This window comes from Schistocerca cancellata, chromosome 1 (genome assembly GCF_023864275.1).
Source record: "Schistocerca cancellata isolate TAMUIC-IGC-003103 chromosome 1, iqSchCanc2.1, whole genome shotgun sequence".
NCBI classification, from domain to species: Eukaryota; Metazoa; Arthropoda; class Insecta; order Orthoptera; family Acrididae; genus Schistocerca; species Schistocerca cancellata.
In genome coordinates, this window is record NC_064626.1 from 886375928 (window position 1) to 886402398 (window position 26471).

Below are 26471 nucleotides of genomic sequence, written 5' to 3' on the forward strand. Positions count from 1 at the left end.
GCAATCGCCTTAAGAGATGACACCATGTCCTACGGAGCTGATGGACGCCATCTACTGTATAGCTCCACGTACTACTATAGACGTTGCATTGAAGCTAGGGGTAATCAGACTCTGTCATGGCAGTTCTTGTTCTACACCAAGCAGACACATCTTATATTTAGACCTTCAACGAGAGACTGTAGGCGAGATTGTGTTCACCTACATGCCTTTTTAACACCAAACTATTTTGGAGTTGCTAGGAGGATAAAGGGGTTAGCGTGTTTACAAAGCCGATTGGTTCTTTGTTTGAAAGTTATTTAAGCTCGCCGGACAAAACATTATTCATCCCCTTAAAAATGACAATTTTTTCCGTGTATGTTCTGGAAATGGAACAGGAAGGGCCCAGATGTTGCTGATACACTGCGTGCCGTTTGCTAGACTCTATACGGATGTAAATGAAGGGATGGACAACGAGCTGTATGGACTCCCGACTTGGAGGAACCAGTGCTTGCTTAGGTGAGGAGCTTGCGAACTACTCCATCTCGAAATTAGTACTGGAGCAGTAGCTACAACCCTACAATTCGCAGAAAATGCAGTTTTTAGTTACATTTGGTTTCGGACCGCTTGTCGCTGTCTGGTCGATGCTCATTTTCCTGCGTATTTACTTTTCTCAAATGAAGCCTTCATCTCCAGAAATGGAATGCGTAACAGCCGCAATAGTAATGTGTACGTCATTGAGAAATGGTACACTACAGTTGCGAAGAGCCATAAATACAGATTTACAGTGGACCTATAGGGGAGCATAGTTAATAACTGGTTATTAAGAACGTATGTTTCCTCCGCGCTTACTACACCAGTGTACACAGTGCTTCAGAGAGACCTACTCGCTACGTTGTTGCAACATAGCCCAATTGGTCTTCGAGCACATGTGTGATCCCACTTTGCTCATTTTGACTTCTTGCTCATGAACACCCTGAATGGTGAACGGGGAGAGGAAGTTCTGTTTCATGGGTAGCTAGTTCAAGTGATCTGACTCGACTTAATTTGTTCTGTTGCGGTCATGTACAAGTTGCGTGTACAAGACACCTGTTGAGACTGCAGAGTTCATCGTAGCTGTCTGTGACATCGTTACAATAACACTAGGGTTGTTCGAATGGATCGACAGAACTTACTACGACGATGTCACACCTACACATACTGACGGAAATGAGATGTAGTTCACCATGAACACGTTTACCGAACACAGCTTGACTGAAACTCCAGATAACTTGATTAAACTTTCATGCGTGCGCGTACTTCGCTACAGTATTTTCAGTAAAAAAAAAAAAAAAGAGTCATTCCTACAGGCATATTACATTATGGTTTTTGGGTGCGTCCGACGTTCCTGGAAATTTTCAGTTGAAGATCTCAACACAGTATGCCCAGAGGACATGTACGTGTAGATTACTACCATCTTTCGGACTTTAAGAGAAGTCGGATCATTGATATGTCGGCCATGCGAGCGTCATACCGACAGATCGATCAGACTGCTGGGTGTAGTGCAATGATGCGGAACGAATCTGTATCAAGAAAAGTTTCGCTTTTGTATGTGGCGGTCAGATCGATATCAACGTGTCCGTAAACGACATGGTGAAAGATTACAGGAACAAGGGACTCTAGACTCCAATTTCTCTCCAAATCCTGGAATCACAGTGTGGATTAAGGTTGCGACAGCAGGATTGTTTTGGTAACTGCTGAAGGGAGGCTGAATGTTCGCCGATATGTGACAAGAATGATAAACCCTGTTGTCATACCCTACATGACGAGGGTACCAAGCCGGCCGGGGTGGCCGTGCGATTCTAGGCGCTACAGTCTGGAACCGCAGGACCGCTACGGTCGCAGGTTCGAATCCTGCCTCGGGCATGGATGTGTGTGATGTCCTTAGGTTAGTTAGGTTTAAGTAGTCCTAAGTTCTAGGGGACTGACGACCTTAGCATTTAAGTCCCATAGTGCTCAGAGCCATTTGAACCATTTGAGGGTACCAAATGTCATATCTCAGCACGATGCAAAGCTCTACGCTGCAGTTCACAACACAAAAGCCTTCGAGACTTTACAGAGCCTTTACCTGCCTGCACCTCCCTTGTTTTGTCACTCACAGAGCATGTCTGAGATACGATGAAAACTCCTATGCTTTCTTACCAGCCTCCAGCTGACACAGGATGCTGTTTCAGGCATGGCAAAAATTCTTTAGGATGACACTCAGAGGCTGTTTACGTCCACGCCACAACAGCTAACAACAAGAGTGTGTTCGGGCTCGGAAGGGTCACACCAGCCGCGCGGGGTAGCCGTGCGGTCTTAGGCGTCTTGTCACGGTTCGCGCGGCTTCCCCCGTCGGAGGTTCGAGGCCTCCCTCGGGAATGGGTGTGTGCGTTGTCCTTAGTGTAGATTAGTTTAAGTTAGGTTAAGTAGGGCGTAAGCTAGAGACCGATGGTCTCAGCAGTTTGGTCCCATAGTCCTTACCACAAATTTCCAAAAAGGGTCACACCTCGTAATGTTGATGATGGATACCAGATACAAATGGAATGGTAGTTTAACCATTTAGTACCTATTACGTGATGATCATCTCCACCGAGTGTTGTAAACATCATGCTGGTTCAAATGGTGCAAATGGCTCTAAGCACTATGGGACCTATGGGACTTAACATCTGAGGTTATCAGTCCCCTAAACTTGGAACTACTTAAACCTAACTAACATAAGGACACCACACACATCCATGCCCGAGGCAGGATTCGAAACTGCAACCGTAGCAGCAGCGCGGTTCCAGACTGAAGCGCCTAGAACCGCTCGGCCACAGCGGCCGGCCATCGTGCTGGTGCTCCCTGGTGCAGCATTCCCCATTTCCGTCGGTCAATCAGCTGGGAGCTTACAATCGGAACAACTGTTGCAATTACATAGCATTGTGCAGTTAAATTCATTGTCAAGACAATATATTTGCCTGGATTTTTATCGTCGTCAGCATATGACTGGAAAATCTGAGATTTTCCCGTTTTCACTTGTAGCTTTCAACTCAGTCATGTCCGGACGAGGATTTCGTATCTCCAACTACGGTATTTGCTCTACTCCAGTATCACTGAAAGTTTGTGTCATCATTATGGGACCATTCTGTGTATACAGGGTGGTCAGAAACAGTCTAGAAAGTTTGTAAGGGTGCAGCAGGGTAGGTTGTGCTGAGAAATAATTGTTAAGAAAAAAATCGATACTTGCCGCCGTTTCCGAGTTAATTAGTATTGAAGTTATCCAATCAGACAGTTGCCCACGCAAATTCAAGCGGCCTGCCAGAGACGGTGTCGCCAAATGTGTTCTTCGTTTGGTTCCTTAAGATTGAACAAAAGAGCGATGCAAAAACTTGATATCGGACGTTAGTAAGGATCGAACCCGAGCCAAGGGCTGGGCAGTCTCATACAGTATCACCTACGCTATACGAACAACCTACACTAATTGTATGTGGCAGGCCGCTTGAATTTGCGCCTGCAACGACCTCATTGGCTAACTTCAATGCTAATTACTTCGGAAATGGCGCAACGGATCGATTTTGTTTATCAATAATTGTTTCTCAGCGCAACCCACCCTGCAATACTCGGTGACAACCGAAAATAGTTTATCGATCTTCGCCCTTCATTCTTTGCACAGGATGGACAAAAGTTTATTTTAGATAAACGAAAATTACGCCGCTCATATTTTGTAGTTGTTATCGATGTCTTTGATTTCTCAACTGAATATGTTTAGCAACCCTCGTGGTTTTTTCCATGACATCAGAGATGTTAACGAGGAAGCTGAAGCAGTAAGCTTGTTTTTAGAAGAAAGGGGATTAAAATTCCTGTTATGACCTTTCATTCAAGGGAACGGCAGTCGACATTACAAAACAGTAGTAAATTTGTAGCTAGCGCGAGGTTATTTCAGAGTACCAAGTCTACAAAGCTTACCTCTTTCAGATTAACAGCGACTGTTACAAATAAATGGCTACAACTTACACAGGGACCTTACGAATTTGGATGTCAGTGATTATGTGTATATATGAAGGTGTCCCTCCTTAGACTCGTCAGTCACAGTTTCTCTGGTTTTTCGGCAGATATTTGCAACTTCGTTTTCTCAGTGTGTAGCCGGCGAGTGTGGCCGAGCGGTTCTAGGCGCTACAGTCTGGAACCGCGCGACCGCTACGGTCGCAGGTTCGAATCCTGCTTCGGGCATGGATGTGTGTGATGTCCTTAGGTTAGTTAGGTTTAAGTAGTTCTAAGTTCTAGGGGACTGATGACCACAGATGTTAAGTCCCATAGTGCTCAGAGCCATTTTTTTTCAGTGTGTAGCTGGAATCTGCCAAAAATACTGCTCATCCAGTCTTTCATGCGATAGTTTGTTTTCCTTTGCAAACAACATGATTTTACGTGTACATTCGATAGTAATAGCAAATCAGTCTAGTGCGATATTCGTGTTACCGATGTGTATTAAGTAAAACTCGAAGAATAACCAGTACTCCAGCGACAGCGCCGCCCTCGGGCACTGACTGCTAGGGCCATGTAGCAGCATCGGTCGGTCGCCGCTGTAACACGGGACATTCTCCGTCTTTTACGGTCCCTATTAATACATATCGCTAAAACAAATATCGTATTGGAGTAATTTGGGACCGCGCTATCGAATGGGCAAGTAAAATGCCACTTTAAAAACAATTTTGTTTGTAATGAAAAACAAACCGACGCTTTCCCTCGACATTGTGCGTCGAACAAAAGATGTGATGAGCAATATTTATTTGGGCTGACTTCTGTTACATATTGCAAAAACTAAATTGCAGATATCTGTCGAAACATCAGAGAAAATGCAACTGACTACTCTTGGGAGCGACACTCAGTATCCATATACAGATAGAGAAAGGCGTGTTATTTACGGAAATGCTCGTTCACGGTCAGTAATTCAGATGCTATCAAATCCTCATCTAAATGGCGTACATACATTTCCATAACCGGTCACCAAACCTTAAGAGCTCGGCCATGCAGAAAAGAAAGGACTTGGTATGGTCGCTGTCATCGAGGCGAGGCTGTCTGCATCAACGTAGTTGCCGGTAGCTGATTGCGTAGCCTAAAAGCCTAATAATGTGAAGTTGTCGGAATTAACTTTTTTCCTTCTTCTTTTACATATGAGCCAATAGGGACGATATTTATTCTTTCGCATTTCTCTCATTATTTCTCAATGTTTCTTTCTTCTGTACAAGTGGTTCCAGTCTTCTTCTTGGATTTTTCATGAAAAATTTTGGAATTTGCGACTTATTTCTGAGTGACAGTCGTTCCTCTATATGTTGTGGAGTAATTATGTGTTCGTCTATGTGCCTTACAATTTTTTTGCACCATGTGTTGTCCATTTTTCATTTACCAAGATAAATGAAGTCTTTTGCCAGTCTGTTAGTATTCGTCCTTTGTAGTGACCATTCTTCTTTTCATAATCATGCCTGTAGCTTTTTCAGTATGTGTATGAAGTTCGTTACTACAACGTCTTTGTACTGCGTTAACTCTTTAACTGCTACTAAAAATTTCTTTAGTATTTTTCTTTTTGTGATTTAAAATAAATTGTTTCTGGGTGAATTAGTGTGTGTTAGCTACTTATTTCACGTTTACTTAATTTTCTTATCTGTTAACAATTTAAATATTAATTAAGTAATATTGAATTACATTTTTAAATAAAATAACATCTTTCTACTTTTAATTAATAATCGCATAGCAAATTAAAATTTGATAGACATACGAAGTACCTTAATGTGAAATGAAAATTTACGTACATCAGTAACACTGTTCAATCTCTACAAATAAGAATTTATTTTATTTTACATTTCATGTTTCGTATTTTTGTACCAATGGTAATGTGTCATGAATGTTCACAATTTTTATTTTGTAATTAAAAATAGAAAGATTTTTATTTAAAAAATAATGTTTCAATAGTTGTTAATCAATATTTCCATTTGTTAAAGACTATTGATTTTTAATAAAAGTTTCAGAAGTATTGCTACTATTAAGATTTTAACCAGGACTCTATGATAACTACAAACACTCAGTTACCTCTTCATTGTGTTCATAAGCTCGAAATATTTTGTAGTCAACAGCGGTCGGAAATCTCATAATTTTCAAAGGCGACGTTTTTTAATTTTTTTCTTTTTTTTTGAGAATTGATTCGAACAGCTTTAGGGAATTTATGCTTGTGCATTGACTTTGAAATCCTATAAATATTAAGAAAATAGTAGAGGCTAGGCAGCCTGTTAAGGTGCCCCTGTGACTTTGGCTGCTGATTCTCTTTTCGTAGCAGGGGATTGATTATCTTTGTTTTGCACGTAGTCGAGGCATAGTAAACTATATTTCTGGACAAATGAAGTATATTTAAAAGCTGTGAGTGGCTTCATACAGTGACAACTGTCATTTTCACAAATCTGGACGTAAACGGCCTGTCTCTATTGATCTCGTCATCAATTGGACGCTGAAATCAAGTCTTTATTTCTGCTAGCCTCTGGGTAGACATCTTACGGCGGTCCCGCTGAATATCAGTCATTTCCATGTACATATGTTCTAGTGGATTAATGATGCAACAGTGATACAATAAAAAAATAAATTTCTATAACAAATTTTACTGTAATATAATTGACTTATTTAATAGAAATCACAACAATACAGTGTATAATAATGAGTAAATTCTTAAGTGATTAAAAATTTCTGCAATGTTATAGATGAGTTCATAGTTCCGGTATCACATATCATTTGCACAAGGAGCTTCCAGCGCACCTCTTTGTGACGTCACATTAAATCCGCCAACATCACAGCTTCTACTGGTTTCCGACACTGAAACAGAGTCCACTGTAAGACGTAGGAAGGATCTTTTTCAGTGTCCCACCTGCTGCAGCTCTTGGAGGAGATCACGTTGACGTTGTTACCTCACATGCCACAACATCACCTCGCTTGTCTTCCTGCTGCTGTAATAATTTTCGCAGGTCGTAATAAATAAAACTTCCTTCGGTGAACAAAATATCACAAGGCCAAGTACGTTAAGAAACCATTACTCCTTCCTTCCATATTCATAACTCGCTATTGACGTCTATCCTTTTTATCACACATCACTGTGAGGTATGTCTGAAATATGAGAGTAACCATTCTGTGGAGCACTGAATAGTAGATGCATGTGATGCAAGCTACTTATAAAGAAGAGAAAGGAGGCTGGCATTTTAGAAGGAATATAGAAAGCTCTAAACAGCGGCTAGTCGTCTCATGCTTCTAAACGGAGGTAGCCCTGGGCCATGAAGCTATGGGTGCTCCATTTGAAGCTGCTTGGGGTGTATGAGCAACAGTTTCAAGTTTGATGTCAGTGACGATGGAGACACTTGGCATTCGAACGCCAATAGCGGAGATTTTATTTGAACGCCATTTCTCAATTATCTGCTGCTTCTGGCCAGAATCGGAACGTCTCACATTACGCTTGAAGAAAAGAAAATGGGTATCTACCGTAATACTGCAGAAGCTGACAGATGACTGTTAACTATGTATTTCGTGTCAGCGCATACAAACAGAGGACTATACACATTGTTTGTAAGCACATGCAATGCATTTGTTTGTGACAAAATGAAGTTTGCTTTGCTGTCGAATTTTTGATTGTACAACGCAGCGAAAATGAAAAACAAAGTTAAATGCCTCGCCTGCATAGAATTGTCTGCTCGAGCAACAGAAATGAGAAACCTGCATATTTCATCAGAAATACTTCGTCAAGTTAAGTTTCGCATGAAGACCTTGTTCCTTCCACAAACCTTTTAATGATAAATCGCTTATCAGTCAACAGAACAAGATTGTTCTTCTATAATATCTCCATCTAAAGTAAGTTTTGTTTGCCTGAGACCACTGAATATGCAAATTCGACATGTTGCATAGTTCAGAACATAGTATAATACCTGTTTTCTAGCATAGTCTCATTAGTTAGTACAGTGTAATGGACGTTAAAGTGGAGTCTGTAGCTCCATTTATGTTGGAGTGTAGTGGAGTTAAACACACACTGCACGATGTTCCACACTCTGTCAGTGAGGTAATAGCAGCTTTTATCCTCTCTGATGACCAATCGTGGACTTGAGTCGCTATCTTGTAAGCGTCAACCAACTTGCACTGATGAGGCAGAAACGGACGTTAATTTTTAAAATAACACATAGGAACATTTGAACCGTCAGAGATTGTCTCTCGCACTGACAGCTGGTAACAGCGGAGTTGCAGGAATGTCTGCCACCGGATGCAAACACGATGCACGAACAGTACTTTCAAATATCGTGACCCTCGCATTGCACTCGCGACAGATTTCCAGACACGGACGTCTGGACGTCTAGTGGAGTGACGTCTTCTTGTCTCCGTCGACGATCACCGTCTGGAGGTTCCCGGCGGTCTCGATGACGAAGATGCCGTTGGCCACGCCCCTGCTGTCGCTCTCCACAGAAGAGTCCGAGTCGTCCTTGGAGCGGAAGAGCGTCTCTATCTCGTAGGGTGTGATGGCGCGCGTCTCGGGGACGAAGAGCCAGACGAAGACGACGCCGACGAAGCAGACGGCGCCGTAGGCCCAGACGGCGCCGTGCAGGTGCAGGCAGGAGCGCAGGTCCAGGAAGGTCTTGGTGATGACGAAGGCGGACAGCCAGGAGAGGGCGCCCGTGAACGAGCTGACGACGCTGCGGTGGCGCTGCGGTGCCAGCTCTCCCAGCGCCAGCCCCGACACGGGGCCCAGGCCCACCGAGTTGGCCACGATGTACACCAGGATGGCCGCCATGGGCAGCCAGCCCAGCAGCGTGTCCCGCGCGTTGTCCACGTCGTCGCGGTAGAACAGGTAGCACCCCAGACCCACCAGCGCGCACCCCATCACCGCCTGCAACAGCACGAGTACAATAAGTATCCTTGAGACAGAAAAGCGTATGCCCACAAATCGGGACAGATTTAGAGAACATCGCTTGTGCGATCTCAGCTTGACCTTTTCTCAGACGTTATACTGCAAACCATGATAAGTATTCTTGAGACAGAAAAGCGTATGCCCACAAATCAGGACAGATTTAGAGAACATCGCTTGTGCGATCTCAGCTTGACCTTTTCCCAGACGTTATACTGCAAACCATGAGCGAGGAGCAACAGGCAGATTCCATACGCCTAGATTTCCGGAAAATACAGGGTGTGTCAAAAAATGTATACACACTTTGAACTGTCATAGACAATTTATTTCCCATTCTACAAGGTTAAATATCTGTGAGAAAGTAATGTTATGGCAGCAGTGGCAAGGAAGTAACTATAACATGGCGGAGCCGGCCTTGGTGGCCGAGCGGTTCTAGACGCTACAGGCTGGAACCGCGCAACCACTACGGTCGCAGGTTCGAATCCTGCCTAGGGCATGGATGTGTGTGATGTCCTTAGCTTAGTTAGGTTTAAGTAGTTCTAAGTTCTAGGGGACTGATGACAACAGATGTTAAGTCCCATAGTGCTCAGAGCCATTTGAACTATTTGAAGATGGCGGACGTGCGTTTGAGCTTTGAAGCGCGGAAGGATATAATTAAGTGGCACTGGAAGTTTGACAATGTAGCTGCGATTCGAAGACAGTGGAGAAGTGAGTATGGTACAGAACCAGCTTCAGATTTAACAATTACACGTCTACGAGACAAATTCGAAATTCATGGAACAGTGTGTAATGTGCATATAGGTCGATAAGAGCAACCTCGTACAGTTACAAGTGATGATTCCACAACTGCGGTCTTGGAACTCTTTCAGCGTTCTCCTCAAAAATCTTCAAGGCAAGCGGCACGTGAAAGTAATGTAAGTGCTATTAATGTGCTACGCATTCTGAAGAAAGGCAAGTTTCGTGTGTACATTCCAAGGCTGGTACAACAGCTAAGTGACGACGATCCAGATCGAAGGTTAGAATTTTGTGAATGGGTTCAGGTGATGGTGAGACGTGAACCGGGATTTATGGGTAGCATAGTTTGGTCGGATGACGCCCAATTCAAACTCAATGGAACTGTCAATAGGCACAATCGTGTGTACTGGGCTGAAGATAATCCTCACATTACAGTTGAAAAGGCTGTGAATTTGCCTGGTGTAAATGTGTGTTGTGGTTTGTCTGCAAGGGGACTCATTGGGCCTTTCCGCTTTGAAGGTACTGATACTGGAGAAACGTACCTAACAATGCGTGCCTACTCCATATTCCCTGCCATTCGTGCATTATACGGTAATGATGAGTTTTATTTCCAACAAGATGGCGCCCCGCCGCACTATCATAGGGACGTACCAGCATACCTGGATCACGATGTGCCAGGCCAGTGGATAGGACGCAGGGCACCAATCGAGTTTCATGCACGCTCTGCAGACCTCACGCCGCTGGATTTCTTATTATGGGGCACAGTGAAAGATGAGGTGTACAAACGTAAACCACGTAACCCGGACACACTTTGGAATGAGATTCAGGCGGTGTGCACAGAAATCTCATTGGACACTTTGGTACGATGTACGGAATCAGTGGTGACTTGTACTCAGAAATGTATTGATGCTGAAGGCCACCAGTCTGAACATTAATCACATTTGCAAAGTACATTTATTTTTCCAATTGGACTTTTAAGCTTTACATTTCCAGAAATTAAACATTGTAGAACGGGAAATAAATTTTCTATGACGCTCCAAAGTGTGTGTCCATTTTTTTGACGCACCCTGTATTTGATGCGGTGCTGCAGTCCAGATTGTTAATGGAGGTCCAAGCATACGGATTAGGTTCGCAGATATGTGAGCGGCTCCCAGACTTCTTAAATAGTAGAACCCAATACTTTCACCTGGACTGCGGATGTTCCTCAGCGGCGAGACTATCGTCAGGAGTGCCCCAGTGAAGTGTGGTAGCAGCGCTTTTGTCCTTTACGTACATAAACGATCTGATGGGTAGGGTGAGCAACGGTCTCCGACTGTTTGCTGATGATGCTGCAGTGCACTGGAAAGTGTTGTAGAGGAACTGCAGGAGGATACAGGATAACTTAGAGAGACTTTGTATTTAGTATGATGAATAGCAGCATGCTCTAAATGTAGAAAAATCTGAGTTAATACAGATGAGTAATAAAAACAGTCCTGCAATGTTCGAATACAGTATCAGCGGTCTGACACAGTCATATCGATTACATATTTAGATGTAACGTTGCAAAGCGATATCAAATGGAACGAGTCACAGGATCGAACAGGAAGAAAGGGAAAACTATTACGAGATTCGAACCAGCGATCCATTGATTACTCAATAACCATTTGCTAATGCAATAGCGTGAGCAACGCGCCATGTCGTGACAATCGCCTTAATTTTCGCGAGTTTAAGTTCTTCAGAAGTCTACAAAATCGATTTTTCTCAAGAATTTTTCAGTGATGCATCGAAATTCTTGGTAGTATTGATACTTGAGTTCTGAGCTTCTTTTTAATTGAAGCCAAACTTGAACATACACACTCCATACACTGCAGATCCCTCATATAGTATCAATAATATCACCAGACCAAATAGTGGTCACCCTTTTAAAAGAGAACACTGGTAGTTCTGGGGCCCTGTAAATGGTGTAGAACTGGTCCCAAGCGGTGATGTGATGTTAAGTCACAGCAGTGAAGTGGTGTGTTTGTGCCAGTCGTTTGTATGGAATCAGCGCAGTGAGATAAGTAGACATGGAGATGTAACAAAGTGATAGAGAGAAGCTATCGTCTTTGCCCGTGTCCATAACCAAGTCGTGAAGTTGCCCAATCTGTTGGTAAATCTAGGTGGACTATCCAACGTGTCTATAGGAAATGGTGCACGGTGATAGTAATAGTAGTAAGCATCCTAACCGACAGGAATCCAAAACGACTGTCATGCCTTCTCAGTGACAATCTAACTCAACCAGTATTAAAGCGGGCTCAGTGAAGGGAACTGCATGGAATGGACATTTGTAACGGCTAGTGAAAGGAAGCGATCAACATCTGCGCAGTGTACTAGCTCTGCACGATCTAATCATCAATGAGTGGCATCAGATGAATATGGCATACCTGAAGAAACTTGCGGACACTCTTTCTTGCCGAAACGAAGTCATTAACTAGGCTATAAGCGGTAGAGCCCGATATTAACGTCTTTTGTCCTGGAGTAACTATTTTATTTATTTTACGATGTGCTTATCATAAATCGCTTTTCAACTCATCAGTTCTAAATAAAGTATATGATACTGCAATATATTCATTCAGCTTTGCATCTTTCGGAACGTGTGTTACATTACATGTCTTATTTGGCTTTTCTCGTCTTAAGCGTACTATAAATTAGGAAAGTTTTTCACATACGCGTTTCGCTTTAGTGTTGAGGCTTCATCAGTTATGATTGGCGTTTTTTGCTCGCTTTTCACGTGATTTGTTGGACATTGGCTTTTCTGCTTGTTGTTGCAAAATATTGATTTCACTTTCACTACTTTCCCTTTTCCGTTTCTGAGAAGCCCACTTCTCCTTTATGTGCAGTGAGGTTATTCATTTCACTCTAATTTCGCAAAAATTTATGGGACGCGAACAACAACACAGTTTGAATGCAGAGTAAATAAACATGCATTAAAATTTGTGTTAAGTCAGCAACAACACAAAGTTTTACAAATCGAAACAGTCTTGCACAGAAATACCAAAAGCAATTAAATGAACTGTGGACTTCAGAAAACCGAAAAGAGTGATTATTGAAAGCAGCACAAAGATTTTTCGGCTGTAAGCTATGGTAACGAGTGGGAAGGTTAGTTTCCATCAAAACTCGCGAAATCTCTAATTACCATCGATAATGTTTTACTGATAAGCTAACGCGTCTGATGAAGAATATGCTTAAATAGCAGTATGCTTAAGACAGGGAAAGCCAAATAATACTCTTAAATGCCACCACCTTCTTTTGATGTAAACCTCCCTGTAATTCAGCTCGGTATTTCATCCAATACTCCTATCATTATTACCTAAAATATGCAGCACATTTTTATGTGCAATTTTTAAATATTTTACTGCTGTCTCGGCAGACGTGCGCTACCAGTGGATGTGACCGGATCTACCTTTTACTCGATACAGTGAGTAGTAGACCTGTTCACACTGGAAACTAACTTGGTACCCCTGCCTAGGTACAGCACGCTCTTCTTCAAAGCGGCGTATGTCATGACTTCGCAGTACAACCGTGAAAAGTGATTCTGAAAATTTCCTTCGCTGCCGGGCGTAACGGCTTGCTATTGCTGTTAATGTCATTCATATTGGTTGACTATGAGCGTGACAACGTGACGGGAAAGGTGACGGAACGTGCAAGCAATGTCTTAAACAAAATTGAGCAACTCCACGAAGCGCAAATTACGGCGGAACGACGACACGATGTTGAGCGATGGGGGGTTCACGTGTCTACTCCAAAGAAGAACAAAAGAGCACACAAAAAATATCACGCTGACGATAAGGATAATTGTGTTATCAGATTTTATGTTATGCTGTGATTGTTACAACGAGATACCGACCTTTAGGGAATTTCACTTTATTTTTTGCCGGGAGCTGAACTTCGAGGCTAGGAAGAGAAGTTTCAGGAGGCTTGTTCCGTATATGAGATTTGATCTTAAAAGGTGTCAAAACAATTGTGTGAACGAGACAACACATTTTTAAAAAAAAAGGTACACTACATTACATTTTTACGAAAATGTAGAGCTTCAGAATTAAAGCGTCCACTGTCCATAGGTAGGCTATTTATACGAAATAATGCTGTCAGTGTGTGTGTGGAGTATAGTTAAAAAACGATGGTCGCTGTGTGATGTGTTATGTAGGGCAGCGTGGGGCTGTGTTTTTTAGAGTCTTGTAGTGTGCGCTATTACTAACTCTGCGTTTCTCGATCGTAAACGCGATGGTGATACCGCCCGGGCCAGAACTTCATACTGCTTTCTCATTTCTGATACTAGCAGCTGCGGTATAGTTTGTATACAGGGTGTATCATAAGTAACGGCGTACCCAGACGTGGGTAAATGAACGTGAAATAAAAGCAAACATGTGTCCGCAAACGAGCAGGTTTGCCAGTGTATGGTTACGAGCCGGCACTGAGTTCAGTATGAACCATTGGCCCAGTTAGTGAGAGATTATCACATGTTATTTAAGTATTACAGTATCGAGTCAATGTTTAAAGGACTTGGCAGTACGAGCCGAATAATCAGTATGACTTCGATCCCCTCTGGACTGCGTGCATGCGCTTATTCGGCAGGGAAGACTGTCATGAAGCCGTTGTATCCTCCATTGGGGCACAACTGTTGTAACTGGTCCTTGGTATTCTGGATACTGATACTAGGACGGAGTTTATGCCCGACTTCATTCCCACATCTTACATCGGGTACAGATATTGGGATCTCTCTGGCCGCGGTAGTATCTCAACATCATGAAGATACTTCATAGAGACACACGCCACTTGTGGACGACCATAACATGTTGAAAAAGTGCACCTCGGCACTGTCTCATGAGAGGTAACACACGAGGAAGCATGATGTCCGTGCCGGCCGGGGTGGCCGAGCGGTTCTAGGCGCTACAGTCTGGAACCGCGCGACCGCTACGGTCGCAGGTTCGAATCCTGCCTCGGGCATGGATGTGTGTGATGTCTTTAGGTTGGTTAGGTTTACGTAGTTCTAAGTTCTATGGGACTGATGACCTCAGAAGTTAAATCCCATACTGCTCAGAGCCATTTGAACCATGATGTCCGTGACGTATCGTTGTGCAGTCAAGAGTTTCCTCACTCATTAACAGTCGTGACCTCAGATCAGACCCCACTGTTTCCCACACCGCTGTGCCTCTCCAAAACACAACAAGAGTTGAATCTCTCCCCAAGTCGCCGCCACACTCGCCGACGACGGTCATCTCAGGTAGTGCAGAACGACTACTTATCGCTGAATACAATGCGACGCCGTTCATCAGAAGTCCATGCTACTGGGTCACGGCACAGCCCCAAACGTAGTCGATCATTTTGTGGTATTAACGGCAGTCTACCCATACAACAGTTATTCCCTAGTCCAGCTGCTGCCACTCTCCTACGATTCATGTAGAATGACACACAATGTCGTAATGACTCCATTGTTTGTTCTCGAATGGCAGGTGCGGATATAAAGGGGTTACATTGTGCATGGTGCTCACTCTTGTGATATCAGACGTAGTCAACTGGAACCTCGACATCGAGTATGCCTGCTGTCACATTCCCTTGCAGTCCAACATCGGGCCCCACTTTCAAAGTTGTCCAGGTTCTGATAATGCTGTCCCACACGAGTACGCGCAATCAATGTGCCCTTCACAGTGATAACTCAACATATGACGCTACTCAAAAAAATGCTTCAAATGGCTCTGAGCACTATGGGATTTAACTTCTGAGGTCATCAGTCCCCTTGAACTTAGAACTACTTAAACCTAACTAAGCTAAGGACATCACAGACATCCATGCCCGAGGCAGGATTCGAACCTGCGACCGTAGCGGTCACGCGGTTCCAGACTGAAGCGCCTAGAACCGCACGGCCACACCGGCCGGCTGACGCTACTCAGACCCCTTATGTACCCTACCAGTTCCGGTAAGAACACTGAGCAGGAATGACGCTAATGCACTCTGGTAGCCGTTGTAAATACCACAGAGAACTGTAGCTCTAATCATTTATTTACCCGCTGATGGTGTGTAAGAGTATGAAGTTACATTGACATCCGAGATTGTCTTCTGGATTTTTTTTTTTGTGATGCAGTGTAACTGGGCTCTATCGATGGTCCGTGGTTCAGGAACGTGGTGCCTGCATGAGAGATACCGGAGAATTTTTCTGGTGACGTAAGATCATAATTAACACGCAAGTATGATACAAGGTGGACAGGTCGAACAGGGCCTGGACATCGATGTTTCTGTCTGCAGTCACCTCAGAAACAAAGTGTTCAGCACTCCCATCGATATGGTTGAAGAACTGGAATAACGGGTTGTGTAGTTTCGTCATAATTTACGAGTTGATGAGGGTTGTTTACAATAATTATTAGCTCACTGCAGAGACGGGTGCGTATTGCATCCAGATGGGAGGACGACACCTCAACACACCTTTTAACAGGTGGGAGTGTACAATAAATTGTAACAGGTAATGTGCTGAAGCAGTATTGTATTTGTTGTCAAGGTAGACCCTGGGTGAAATCTGAGTCCAACTAGATGGTGACTTAAATAAAGGGAAGTTTGTATGACTTAGCTGCATTGAGGGTCGAAGTAATTCCAGAGCTGGACTTGAAAATTTACGCCCGGACCGGGATGCGGACCCGGATTTTCCGCCTGTTACGAACACTCGCCTTGACCACCTCAGACGGTCCAAATTTTCAAGTGCAGCTGTTGAATTATTTCCCTTTAGATATGTATATAAGACTGGTTAAGTCCATCATTAGTGTCTCTTCTTTCGGACATCTCTGAAAGAACAGACACCACTCACGACTTGATTGAAACGTTTACATTTCAAACACATGTATAGATAAATATTTCATACTGAAGTCAGGGAAGTACTCATTCGGAATTTACTCGTAAATGGCTCTTTTGTGAACCCATATTTACTGGAACATTTTGGTTCTACTATCGTGTACTTTCAACTGTCGGTTTTGGCCATTAATTATGAATGAGAAATATTTACCGACTGGTATGCAAGACCTCTGATTTCGCCCAGCTTGAATATAAGCACAACATGTAAGTATGGAAATCTAGGAGACTTAAGCTCTACTTCCTAGATGCACAATCTAGGAATGGGGAGACTTCTTAGCAGTGACAAACACCGGTAGAGACTGGAGCACAAGCAAAAACAGTGACCCATCGTGGCGCTTACCCCAGTGTAGGCTGTAACCTACATCTACATCTACATCTACATTTATACTCCGCAAGCCACCCAACGGTGTGTGGCGGAGGGCACTTTACGTGCCACTGTCATTACCTCCCTTTCCTGTTCCAGTCGCGTATGGTTCGCGGGAAGAACGACTGTCTGAAAGCCTCTGTGCGCGCTCTAATCTCTCTAATTTTACATTCGTGATCTCCTCGGGAGGTATAAGTAGGGGGAAGCAATATATTCGATACCTCATCCAGAAACGCACCCTCTCGAAACCTGGCGAGCAAGCTACACCGCAATGCAGAGCGCCTCTCTTGCAGAGTCTGCCACTTGAGTTTGTTAAACATCTCCGTAACGCTATCACGGTTACCAAATAACCCTGTGACGAAACGCGCCGCTCTTCTTTGGATCTTCTCTATCTCCTCCGTCAACCCGATCTGGTGCGGATCCCACACTGATGAGCAATACTCAAGTATAGGTCGAACGAGTGTTTTGTAAGCCACCTCTTTTGTTGATGGACTACAGTTTCTAAGGACTCTCCCAATGAATCTCAACCTGGTACCCGCCTTACCAACAATTAATTTTATATGATCATTCCACTTCAAATCGTTCCGCACGCATACTCCCAGATATTTTACAGAAGTAACTGCTACCAGTGTTTGTTCCGCTATCATATAATCATACAATAAAGGATCCTTATTTCTATGTATTCTCAATACATTACATTTGTCTATGTTAAGGGTCAGTTGCCACTCCCTGCACCAAGTGCCTATCCGCTGCAGATCTTCCTGCATTTCGCTACAATTTTCTAATGCTACAACTTCTCTGTATACTACAGCATCATCCGCGAAAAGCCGCATGGAACTTCCGACACTATCTACTAGGTCATTTATATATATTGTGAAAAGCAATGGTCCCATAACACTCCCCTGTGGCACGCCAGAAGTTACTTTAACGTCTGTAGACGTCTCTCCGTTGATAACAACATGCTGTGTTCTGTTTGCTAAAAACTCTTCAATCCAGCCACACAGCTGGTCTGATATTCCGTAGGCTTTTACTTTGTTTATCAGGCGACAGTGCGGAACTGTATCGAACGCCTTCCGGAAGTCAAGAAAAATAGCATCTACCTGGGAGCCTGTATCTAATATTTTCTGGGTCTCATGAACAAATAGAGCGAGTTGGGTCTCACACGATCGCTGTTTCCGGAATCCATGTTGATTCCTACATAGTAGATTCTGAGTTTCCAAAAACGACATGATACTCGAGCAAAAAACATGTTCTAAAATTCTACAACAGATCGACGTCAGAGATATAGGTCTATAGTTTTGCGCATCTGCTCGACGACCCTTCTTGAAGACTGGGACTACCTGTGCTCTTTTCCAATCATTTGGAACCTTCCGTTCCTCTAGAGACTTGCGGTACACGGCTGTTAGAAGGGGGGCAAGTTCTTTCGCGTACTCTGTGTAGAATCGAATTGGTATCCCGTCAGGTCCAGTGGACTTTCCTCTGTTGAGTGATTCCAGTTGCTTTTCTATTCCTTGGACACTTACTTCGATGTCAGCCATTTTTTCGTTTGTGCGAGGATTTAGAGAAGGAACTGCAGTGCGGTCTTCCTCTGTGAAACAGCTTTGGAAAAAGGTGTTTAGTATTTCAGCTTTACGCTTGTCATCCTCTGTTTCAATGCCATCATCATCCCGGAGTGTCTGGACATGCTGTTTCGAGCCACTTACTGATTTAACGTAAGACCAGAACTTCCTAGGATTTTCTGTCAAGTCGGCACCTAGTATTTTACTTTCGAATTCACTAAACGCTTCACGCATAGCCCTCCTTACGCTAACTTTGACATCGTTTAGCTTCTGTTTGTCTGAGAGGTTTTGGCTGCGTTTAAATTTGGAGTGAAGCTCTCTTTGCTTTCGCAGTAATTTCCTAACTTTGTTGTTGTACCACGGTGGGTTTTTCCCGTCCCTCACAGTTTTACTCGGCACGTACCTGTCTAAAACGCATTTTACGATTGCCTTGAACTTTTTCCATAAACACTCAACATTGTCAGTGTCGGAACAGAAATTTTCGTTTTGATCTGTTAGGTAGCCTGAAATCTGCCTTCTATTACTCTTGCTAAACAGATAAACCTTCCTCCCTTTTTTATATTCCTATTAACTTCCATATTCAGGGATGCTGCAACAGACTTATGATCACTGATTCCCTGTTCTGCGCTTACAGAGTCGAAAAGTTCGGGTCTGTTTGTTATCAGTAGATCCAAGATGTTATCTCCACGAGTCGGTTCTCTGTTTAATTGCTCGAGGTAATTTTCGGATAGTGCACTCAGTATAATGTCACTCGATGCTCTGTCCCTACCACCCGTCCTAAACATCTGAGTGTCCCAGTCTATATCTGGTAAATTGAAATCTCCACCTAAGACTATAACATGCTGAGAAAATTTATGTGAAATGTATTCCAAATTTTCTCTCAGCTGTTCTGCCACTAATGCTGCTGAGTCGGGGGGTCGGTAAAAGGAGCCAATTATTAACCTAGCTCGGTTGTTGAGTGTAACCTCCACCTAATTCACAGGAACTATCCACTTCTACTTCACTACAGGATAAACTACTACTAACAGCGATGAACACTCCACCACCGGTTGCATGCAATCTATCCTTTCTAAACACCGTCTGTGCTTTTGTAAAAATTTCAGCAGAATTTATCTCTGGCTTCAGCCAGCTTTCTGTTCCTATAACAATTTCAGCTTCGGTGCTTTCTATGAGTGCTTGAAGTTCCGGTACTTTACCAACGCAGCTTCGACAGTTTACAATTACAATACCGATTGCTGCTTGGTCCCCGCATGTCCTGACTTTGCCCCGCACCCGTTGAGGCTGTTGCCCTTTCTGTACTTGTCCGAGGCCATCTAACCTAAAAAACCGCCCAGCCCACGCCACACAACCCCTGCTACCCGTGTAGCCGCTTGTTGCGTGTAGTGGACTCCTGACCCATCCAGCGGAACCCGAAACCCCACCACCCTATGGCGCAAGTCGAGGAATCTGCAGCCCACACGGTCGCAGAACCGTCTCAGCCTCTGATTCAGACCCTCCACTCGGCTCTGTAGGTCCGCAGTCAGTCCTGTCGACGATGCTGCAGATGGTGAGCTCTGCTTTCATCCCGCTAGCGAGACTGGCAGTCTTCACCAAATCAGATAGCCGCTGGAAGCCAGAGAGGATTTCCTCCGACCCATAGCGACACACATCATTGGTGCCGACATGAGCGACCACCTGCAGATGGGTGCACCCTGTACCCTTCATGGCATCTGGAAGGACCCTTTCCACATCTGGAATGACTCCCCCCGGTATGCACACGGAGTGCACTTTGGTTTTCTTCCCCTCCCTTGCTGCCATATCCCTAAGGGGCCCCATTACGCGCCTGACGTTGGAGCTCCCAACTACCAGTAAGCCCACCCTCTGCAACCGCCCGGATCTTGCAGACTGAGGGGCAACCTCTGGAACAGGACAAGCAGCCATGTCAGGCCGAAGATCAGTATCAGCCTGAGACAGAGCCTGAAACCGGTTCGTCAGACAAACTGGAGAGGCCTTCCGCTCAGCCCTCCGGAATGTCTTTCGCCCCCTGCCACACCTTGAGACGACCTCCCACTCTACCACAGGTGAGGGATCAGCCTCAATGCGGGCAGTATCCCGGGCAACCACAGTCGTAGTCCGATCGGGGGATACGTGGGACGAGCTGGCTGTCCCCGACAAACCCCCATCCGGACCCCCACAGTGATGACCATTGGCAACAGCCTCAAGCTGTGTGACCGAAACCAACACTGCCTGAAGCTGGGAGCGAAGGGATGCCAACTCAGCCTGCATCCGAACACAGCAGTTGCAGTCCCTATCCTAGGTAGGCAATCTTTGGAGTCACTGGCGGTGGGCAGACACACAGAATACAATGCCGACACAGCTCAGTATTTTCCACTCTATCTGTGCAGAACACATCTGTCTTCATATTTGCGCGTCACTTTAATACTGGATAGCTAGAAAGGTGAGAAAGTGACACCACTATCTATCGCAAGATAGATAAGGATGGTCAGACAGTATTAGAAGTTGAAGGGTCCACTCGTCCCACTCCCTCCAGCTGCACCGTAAATATGTAATGATGTTTATACGACAGCACACCCCAGGAATGGTCTTTAGTTTTTATTGTAAATAAGCTCTGTTAAGTGAGGCTAATTGCAATTTAGTTGCCGACAATTAATCAAGTTGTAGTATTCCACGATAGTAGGAACTATCCACCTTCTCGAAATGGGGACAGGAAACAGACCCTTTTGCGGGGTGTCGTAAGTAGTAGAATAATGTAACTTTCGTACAAAGTATGTAAAGTAGGTTAGTAACCATGTTTGCAATACAGTAGCAATGTTAAGTACACTCGAGCTGACAAAAAAATCGAAGCAACCAAAGACATGGTCGTAACCAATACAGCTTTGTGTACGAACACACCATCCGCGGGTACGTAACGTAACTAATTAGACCTGAAATTGTCTGTGACATATAGAATGGCCACCAGAGTGCATTGGTGTCGTTCGTATTCAGTGTTGTTGCCAGTCCTGGTTACTATATAAGGGACGTCAACAGCGTCAGATGTTGAGTGATCACGGTGTAGGACATGGTGATGCCGCGTATTCGTGTGAGACATGGTGTGGTGTTATAATCGGCGCACGAGGGATGGAACACAGCATCTCCGAGGTAGGGACGAAGTGGGGCCGGAAAAAGATCCACCAAGAAGGGACCAACGACGACTGAAGAGAATCGTTCAAAGTGACAGAGGTGCAATCCTTCCGCAAATTGCTGCAGATTTCAATGATGGGCCATCAACAAGTGTCAGTGTGTGAACCATTCAACGAAACATAATCAATATGGGCTTTCGGAGCCGAAGACCCACTTATGTACCCTGATGACTGCACGACACAAAGCTTTACGCCTCGTCTGGGCCCGACATTGGACTGTTGATGACTGGAAACATGTTGCCTGGTCGGCCGAGTCTCGTTTCAAATTGTATCGCGCGGATGGACGTGTACAGGTATGGAGACAACCTCATGAATCGATGTACCCTGCATATCAGCAAGGGACTGTTCAAGCTGGTGGAGACACTGTAATGGTGTGGGGTGTGTGCAGTTGGAGTGATAAGGAACCCCTGATACGTTTAGATACGACTCTGACAGGTGACACGTACGTAAGACTCCTATCTGATGACCTGCATCCATTCGCGCACATTGTGCATTCCGACGGACAGCAGGACAATGCGACATCCCACATGTCCAGAATTGCTACAGAGTGGCTCCAGGAACACATTTCTGAGTTTAAACACTTCCGCTAGCCACCGAAGTCCCCAGATATGAACATTATTGTGCATATCTGTGATGCCTTGCAAAGTGCTGTTCAGAAGAGATTGCCAGGCCCTCGTTCAAAAATGGTTCAAATGGCTCTGAGCACTATGGGACTTAACATCTGAGGTCATCAGTCCCCCAGAAGTTAGAGCTACTTAAACCTAACTAACCTAAGGACATCACACACATCCATGCCCGAGGCAGGATTCGAATCTGCGACCGTAGCGGTCGCGCGATTCCAGACTGAAGCGCCTGGAACCGCTCGGCCACTCCGGGCGGCCCAGGCCCTCGTACTCTTATGGATTTATGGACATATATGCAGGATGCACGGTGTCAGTTCCCTCCAGCACCACTTCAGACATCAGTCGAGTCCATGCCACGTCGTGTTGCAGCACTATAGCGTGTCGCGGAGGCCCTACACGATATTAGGCAGGTGTATCAGTTTCTTTGGCTCTTCAGTGTAATTAAGTGTAATAAAATACCTAGAAAAGGGGAGAGAGTTGTCGCACGGTAGGTTACCGGCTGGATCAGCGAGTGGAGCGTGAGGAGAGAATGTTGTTGACGGCAGAGCACAGTGCAGTTACCTGAGAGACGATGAGCAGCGGACGGCGGCCGACCCTGTCCAGCAGGAGACAGGCGACGAGCGTGGCGACGAGTTGGACGGCGCCGGTGGCGACGACGGAGAGCGGCACGTCGACGCTGGAGTTGGAGCCGACGAGGATGGTCTGCGTGTAGCAGAGGATGGCGCGCAGGCCGCAGAAGCGGCTGAGCGCGCGCACCGCGGCCACGAGCAGCAGCGGCCGCAGCAGCGAGCCCTGGTGCTTCTTGGCGCGCTCGCGGCAGCACAGGCTGCGCAGGCGCGCGCACAGCGGCGGCGCGCGCTCGCAGTGCTCCAGCTCCTGCCACACACACCACGCCGCAGCTGCAGCTCAACTACATTACACGATCGCGCCGAGAGCTGCAAATATCGCGCTTTTTCACCAGCCGCACTGCAGATGTAAACTTGTGGCCATTAAAAGTACAACGCAACTAAAGAGACCCCCACACGCTCTATATTATTGACACGATAACATTTTTTGTCAATCAGTTGGGTGACGTGCTAGTCCACGAACGTCACATTATTACTGCGCAGTGTTTATGCCTGGGACTCACCAGTTAAGCTAGCTGCGAGAGCTTCCCGCAACGTGCTGCGTACAACACATGAGAGACCGCACTCCCCTCTTGTACATTGCAAATATACCAGACCGTTTTCCTACTGTGCGACGACGCTGTGCGGACTCTACCTGCGGGACACGCTTGGTGTTTCAGGACTAGACTGCTCCACATGTTGCTGCAGTTTGCTTGGTTGGAGTGGGGGAAGTCAGACTAAGCGGCAGAATGCAACTAGGCGACAGCTACAGTACTTTTTCGCGCGCACAGCAGCAGGAGAGTATGTGATTCTTCTACACCTACATGTACATCTACATGGATACGCCGCAAATCACATTTAAGTGACTGCCATAGGGTTCATCGAACCACCTTCACAATTCTCAATTATTCAAATCTCGTATGGCGCGCTGAAAGAACGAACATCTATATCTTTCCGTACGAGCTCTGATTTCCCTTATTTTATCATGGTGATCGTTTACCCCTGTCTAGGCCAGTGCCAATAAAGTATTTCCGCATTCGGAGGAGAAAGTTGGTGATTGGAATTTCGTGAGAAGATTCCGTCGCAAGGAGAAACGCCTTTCTTTTAATGATGTCCAGCCCAAATCCTGTATCATTTCAGTGACACTCTGTCCCCTATTTGACGATAATACAAAACGTGGAGCCCTTTTTCGATGTACTTCGTCAATCCTATCTGGTAAGATCCCACACCGCGCAGTAGTATTCTAAAAAAGGACGGACAAGCGTAGTGTAGGCAGTGTCCTTAGTAGATCTGTTACATTTTCTAAGTGTCCCGCCACTAAAACGCAGTCTTTGGTTAGCCTACCCCACAACATTTTCTGTGTGTTCCTTCCAATTTAAGTTGTTCGTAATTGTAATTCCTAGGTATTTAGTTGAATTTACGGCCTTTTGATTTGACTGATTTATCGTGTAGCCGAAGTTTATTGGATCCCTTTTAGCACTCGTGTGGATAACCTCACTTTTCGTTATTTAGGATCAATTGCCAATTTTCGCACCATAAAGATATCGTTTCTAAATCGTTCTGCAATTTGTTTTGATCTTCTGATGACTTTATTATTCGATAAACGACAGCGTCATCTGCAAACAACGTAAGACGGCTGCTCAGATTTTCTCCCAATTCGTTTATATAGATGAGGAACAGAAAAAGTCCTACAATACTACCTTGGGGAACGCTAGAAATCACATGTGTTTTACTCGGTGACTTTCCGTCAATTACTACGAACTGTGACCTCTCTGACAGGAAATAATGAAACCAGTCACATAACTGAGACGAAATTCCATAAGCACGCAATTTCCAATCTAATTACGGAAACATGTACAGAAATATCAGCTGACTATTTCTCTGCCTCAGAGGATGGGCAACTTATCGAGTATTCAGCAAAAATGTCAGCTGACCATTTCTCTGCCTCAGAGGATGTATCGAACCTTAAGGTATGTTCTACACACCAAGACAATGATGTCACTACTGCAGTCTTCGCTACCTACACAGCAATACATATAATAACTCTTATTATGTCACGTTCCCTCACGACGTATGTATATAATATTAAAGTTACTCATTAATGAGAAATTTATCCTAATGTAGTTACGGAAATTACTCTCAGTTTGTCTTTAGTTAAAAGAGTAAATATGTATCTGGTTGATATGAATCTGAAGAATACCTTAGAATTGTCCCCATCGTCGAGCAGTTGTTTTGTTACTATAATGTTATATGCTCCTTTTTCTTCACGATATAAGAACATTTGTCTGACGGCTTAGCGCTTCCTGAGAACTTTCAGAATAATAGACAGCCTTCCTCCTCTTTCCTAACTTGTATGTGCTTCCGGAGTGCTAAAATTAACAGTTTTTAAAATCAGATCATGCATGTCTGAAGGAATATTACATCGTAATCCAGAATAACACATGCACTGCAATATTGTATTTATCCGCCGCCGCCTGGCAAGCAACTTTCAAGTGAAATATCTTCCCGGTAAGGGAATATACATAATGGATGTACCAGTACACATGGCTGACACCATGTGGAAGGTTGGGTGTGAGTGTGAGTCGTGTTCGGATAGCCAAATGGTAAGGTGACCGGTCCCAATAAGCGGCAGATCCGGGTTCGAGTCCCGGTCCGGCACAAATTTTCACTATCGTCATTCCATTATGCAGCTGATTGTAGTCCTTATTCGCAACTGCGAACTCATTTCATGTAAAAAGTTATGTTGTGTTACGACACATTTTTTAGGAGATATGGGGTGATAAATACTGAGTAGAGTGAAAAATCAAGTTTTCTTAAAAGCTTGAATATTTCTCTACTTCCACAGCAGGAAATTTTCACTGAGTTAAAAAAAGGGTGTAAGAAGGTAGTTGTTGTATCACTTCATCTGTTCAGTTGCCAAATTATAAACAACACTACTTTCATTTTCTACGTTCTGACGCGCGCCTATGAAAACGTTTCGCGCAGCGTCCTGTGGCCCGCATCAGACAGCGAAAGACACAAGCGAATTTAAGGTAATCTCTACATCAAGGTACTGTCCCACATCGGTTAAAATATGCATGTGTGAAACCATTTTTCAATAAAGGTGAAAAAACTGATGTAACAAATTACCACTCAATATCCCTGCTAACAAGTATTGCCAAGGCTCTACAGGCTCTCTCAGGATAATTTCTGGTCACCTAAACAGTCACAACATTCTCTGTCTATATCAAACTGGTTTCTGCCAATGCATATCAACAGATGATTCTATTTCCTCTTACACGGGTCAGGTTCTGCGGTATCTAAAATGTAAATTGGCACCAACGGGAATCCTATGTGATCTATCGAAGGCTTTCGATTCTGTAAATTATGAACTTCTGCTAAATAAAACAGTAGGTAATCTATCGTTTAAGCGGAATAATAGGGACATGGGTTAAATATTACCTTGCAGAGAGGAATCAGAGCCTAACGCTGACAATAGTGAAATTTCTGCTTCGTCTAAGAGAGGCATAGTCAACACTTGAGTGCCACAAGGCTCAGTGCAGAGGCCCTTACTAGTTCTTTATTTATAAATGATCTCCGAATCCGTTCCACTACAGTAAGCAAGTTAACCCTCTTTGTAGACGGTACTTATCTCCTAGTCGATGAAACAGCA

The 26471-nt window shown here is 44.5% G+C and overlaps 1 protein-coding gene across 1 annotated transcript in view; it reads right to left on the bottom strand.

Annotated features, from left to right (window-relative positions):
- Positions 1-6269: 6269 nt before the first annotated feature.
- Positions 6270-26471, bottom strand: part of LOC126190663 (facilitated trehalose transporter Tret1-2 homolog) — a 306675-nt gene continuing 286473 nt past the window's right edge. The window contains exons 5-6 of the mRNA XM_049931107.1: positions 22776-23090; positions 6270-8878 (exon numbers count right to left, since the gene is read on the bottom strand). Of these exons, the coding sequence (XP_049787064.1) occupies positions 8348-8878; positions 22776-23090 (846 nt within the window). The 3' untranslated portion in view covers positions 6270-8347. The remainder of the gene's footprint in view (positions 8879-22775; positions 23091-26471) is intronic.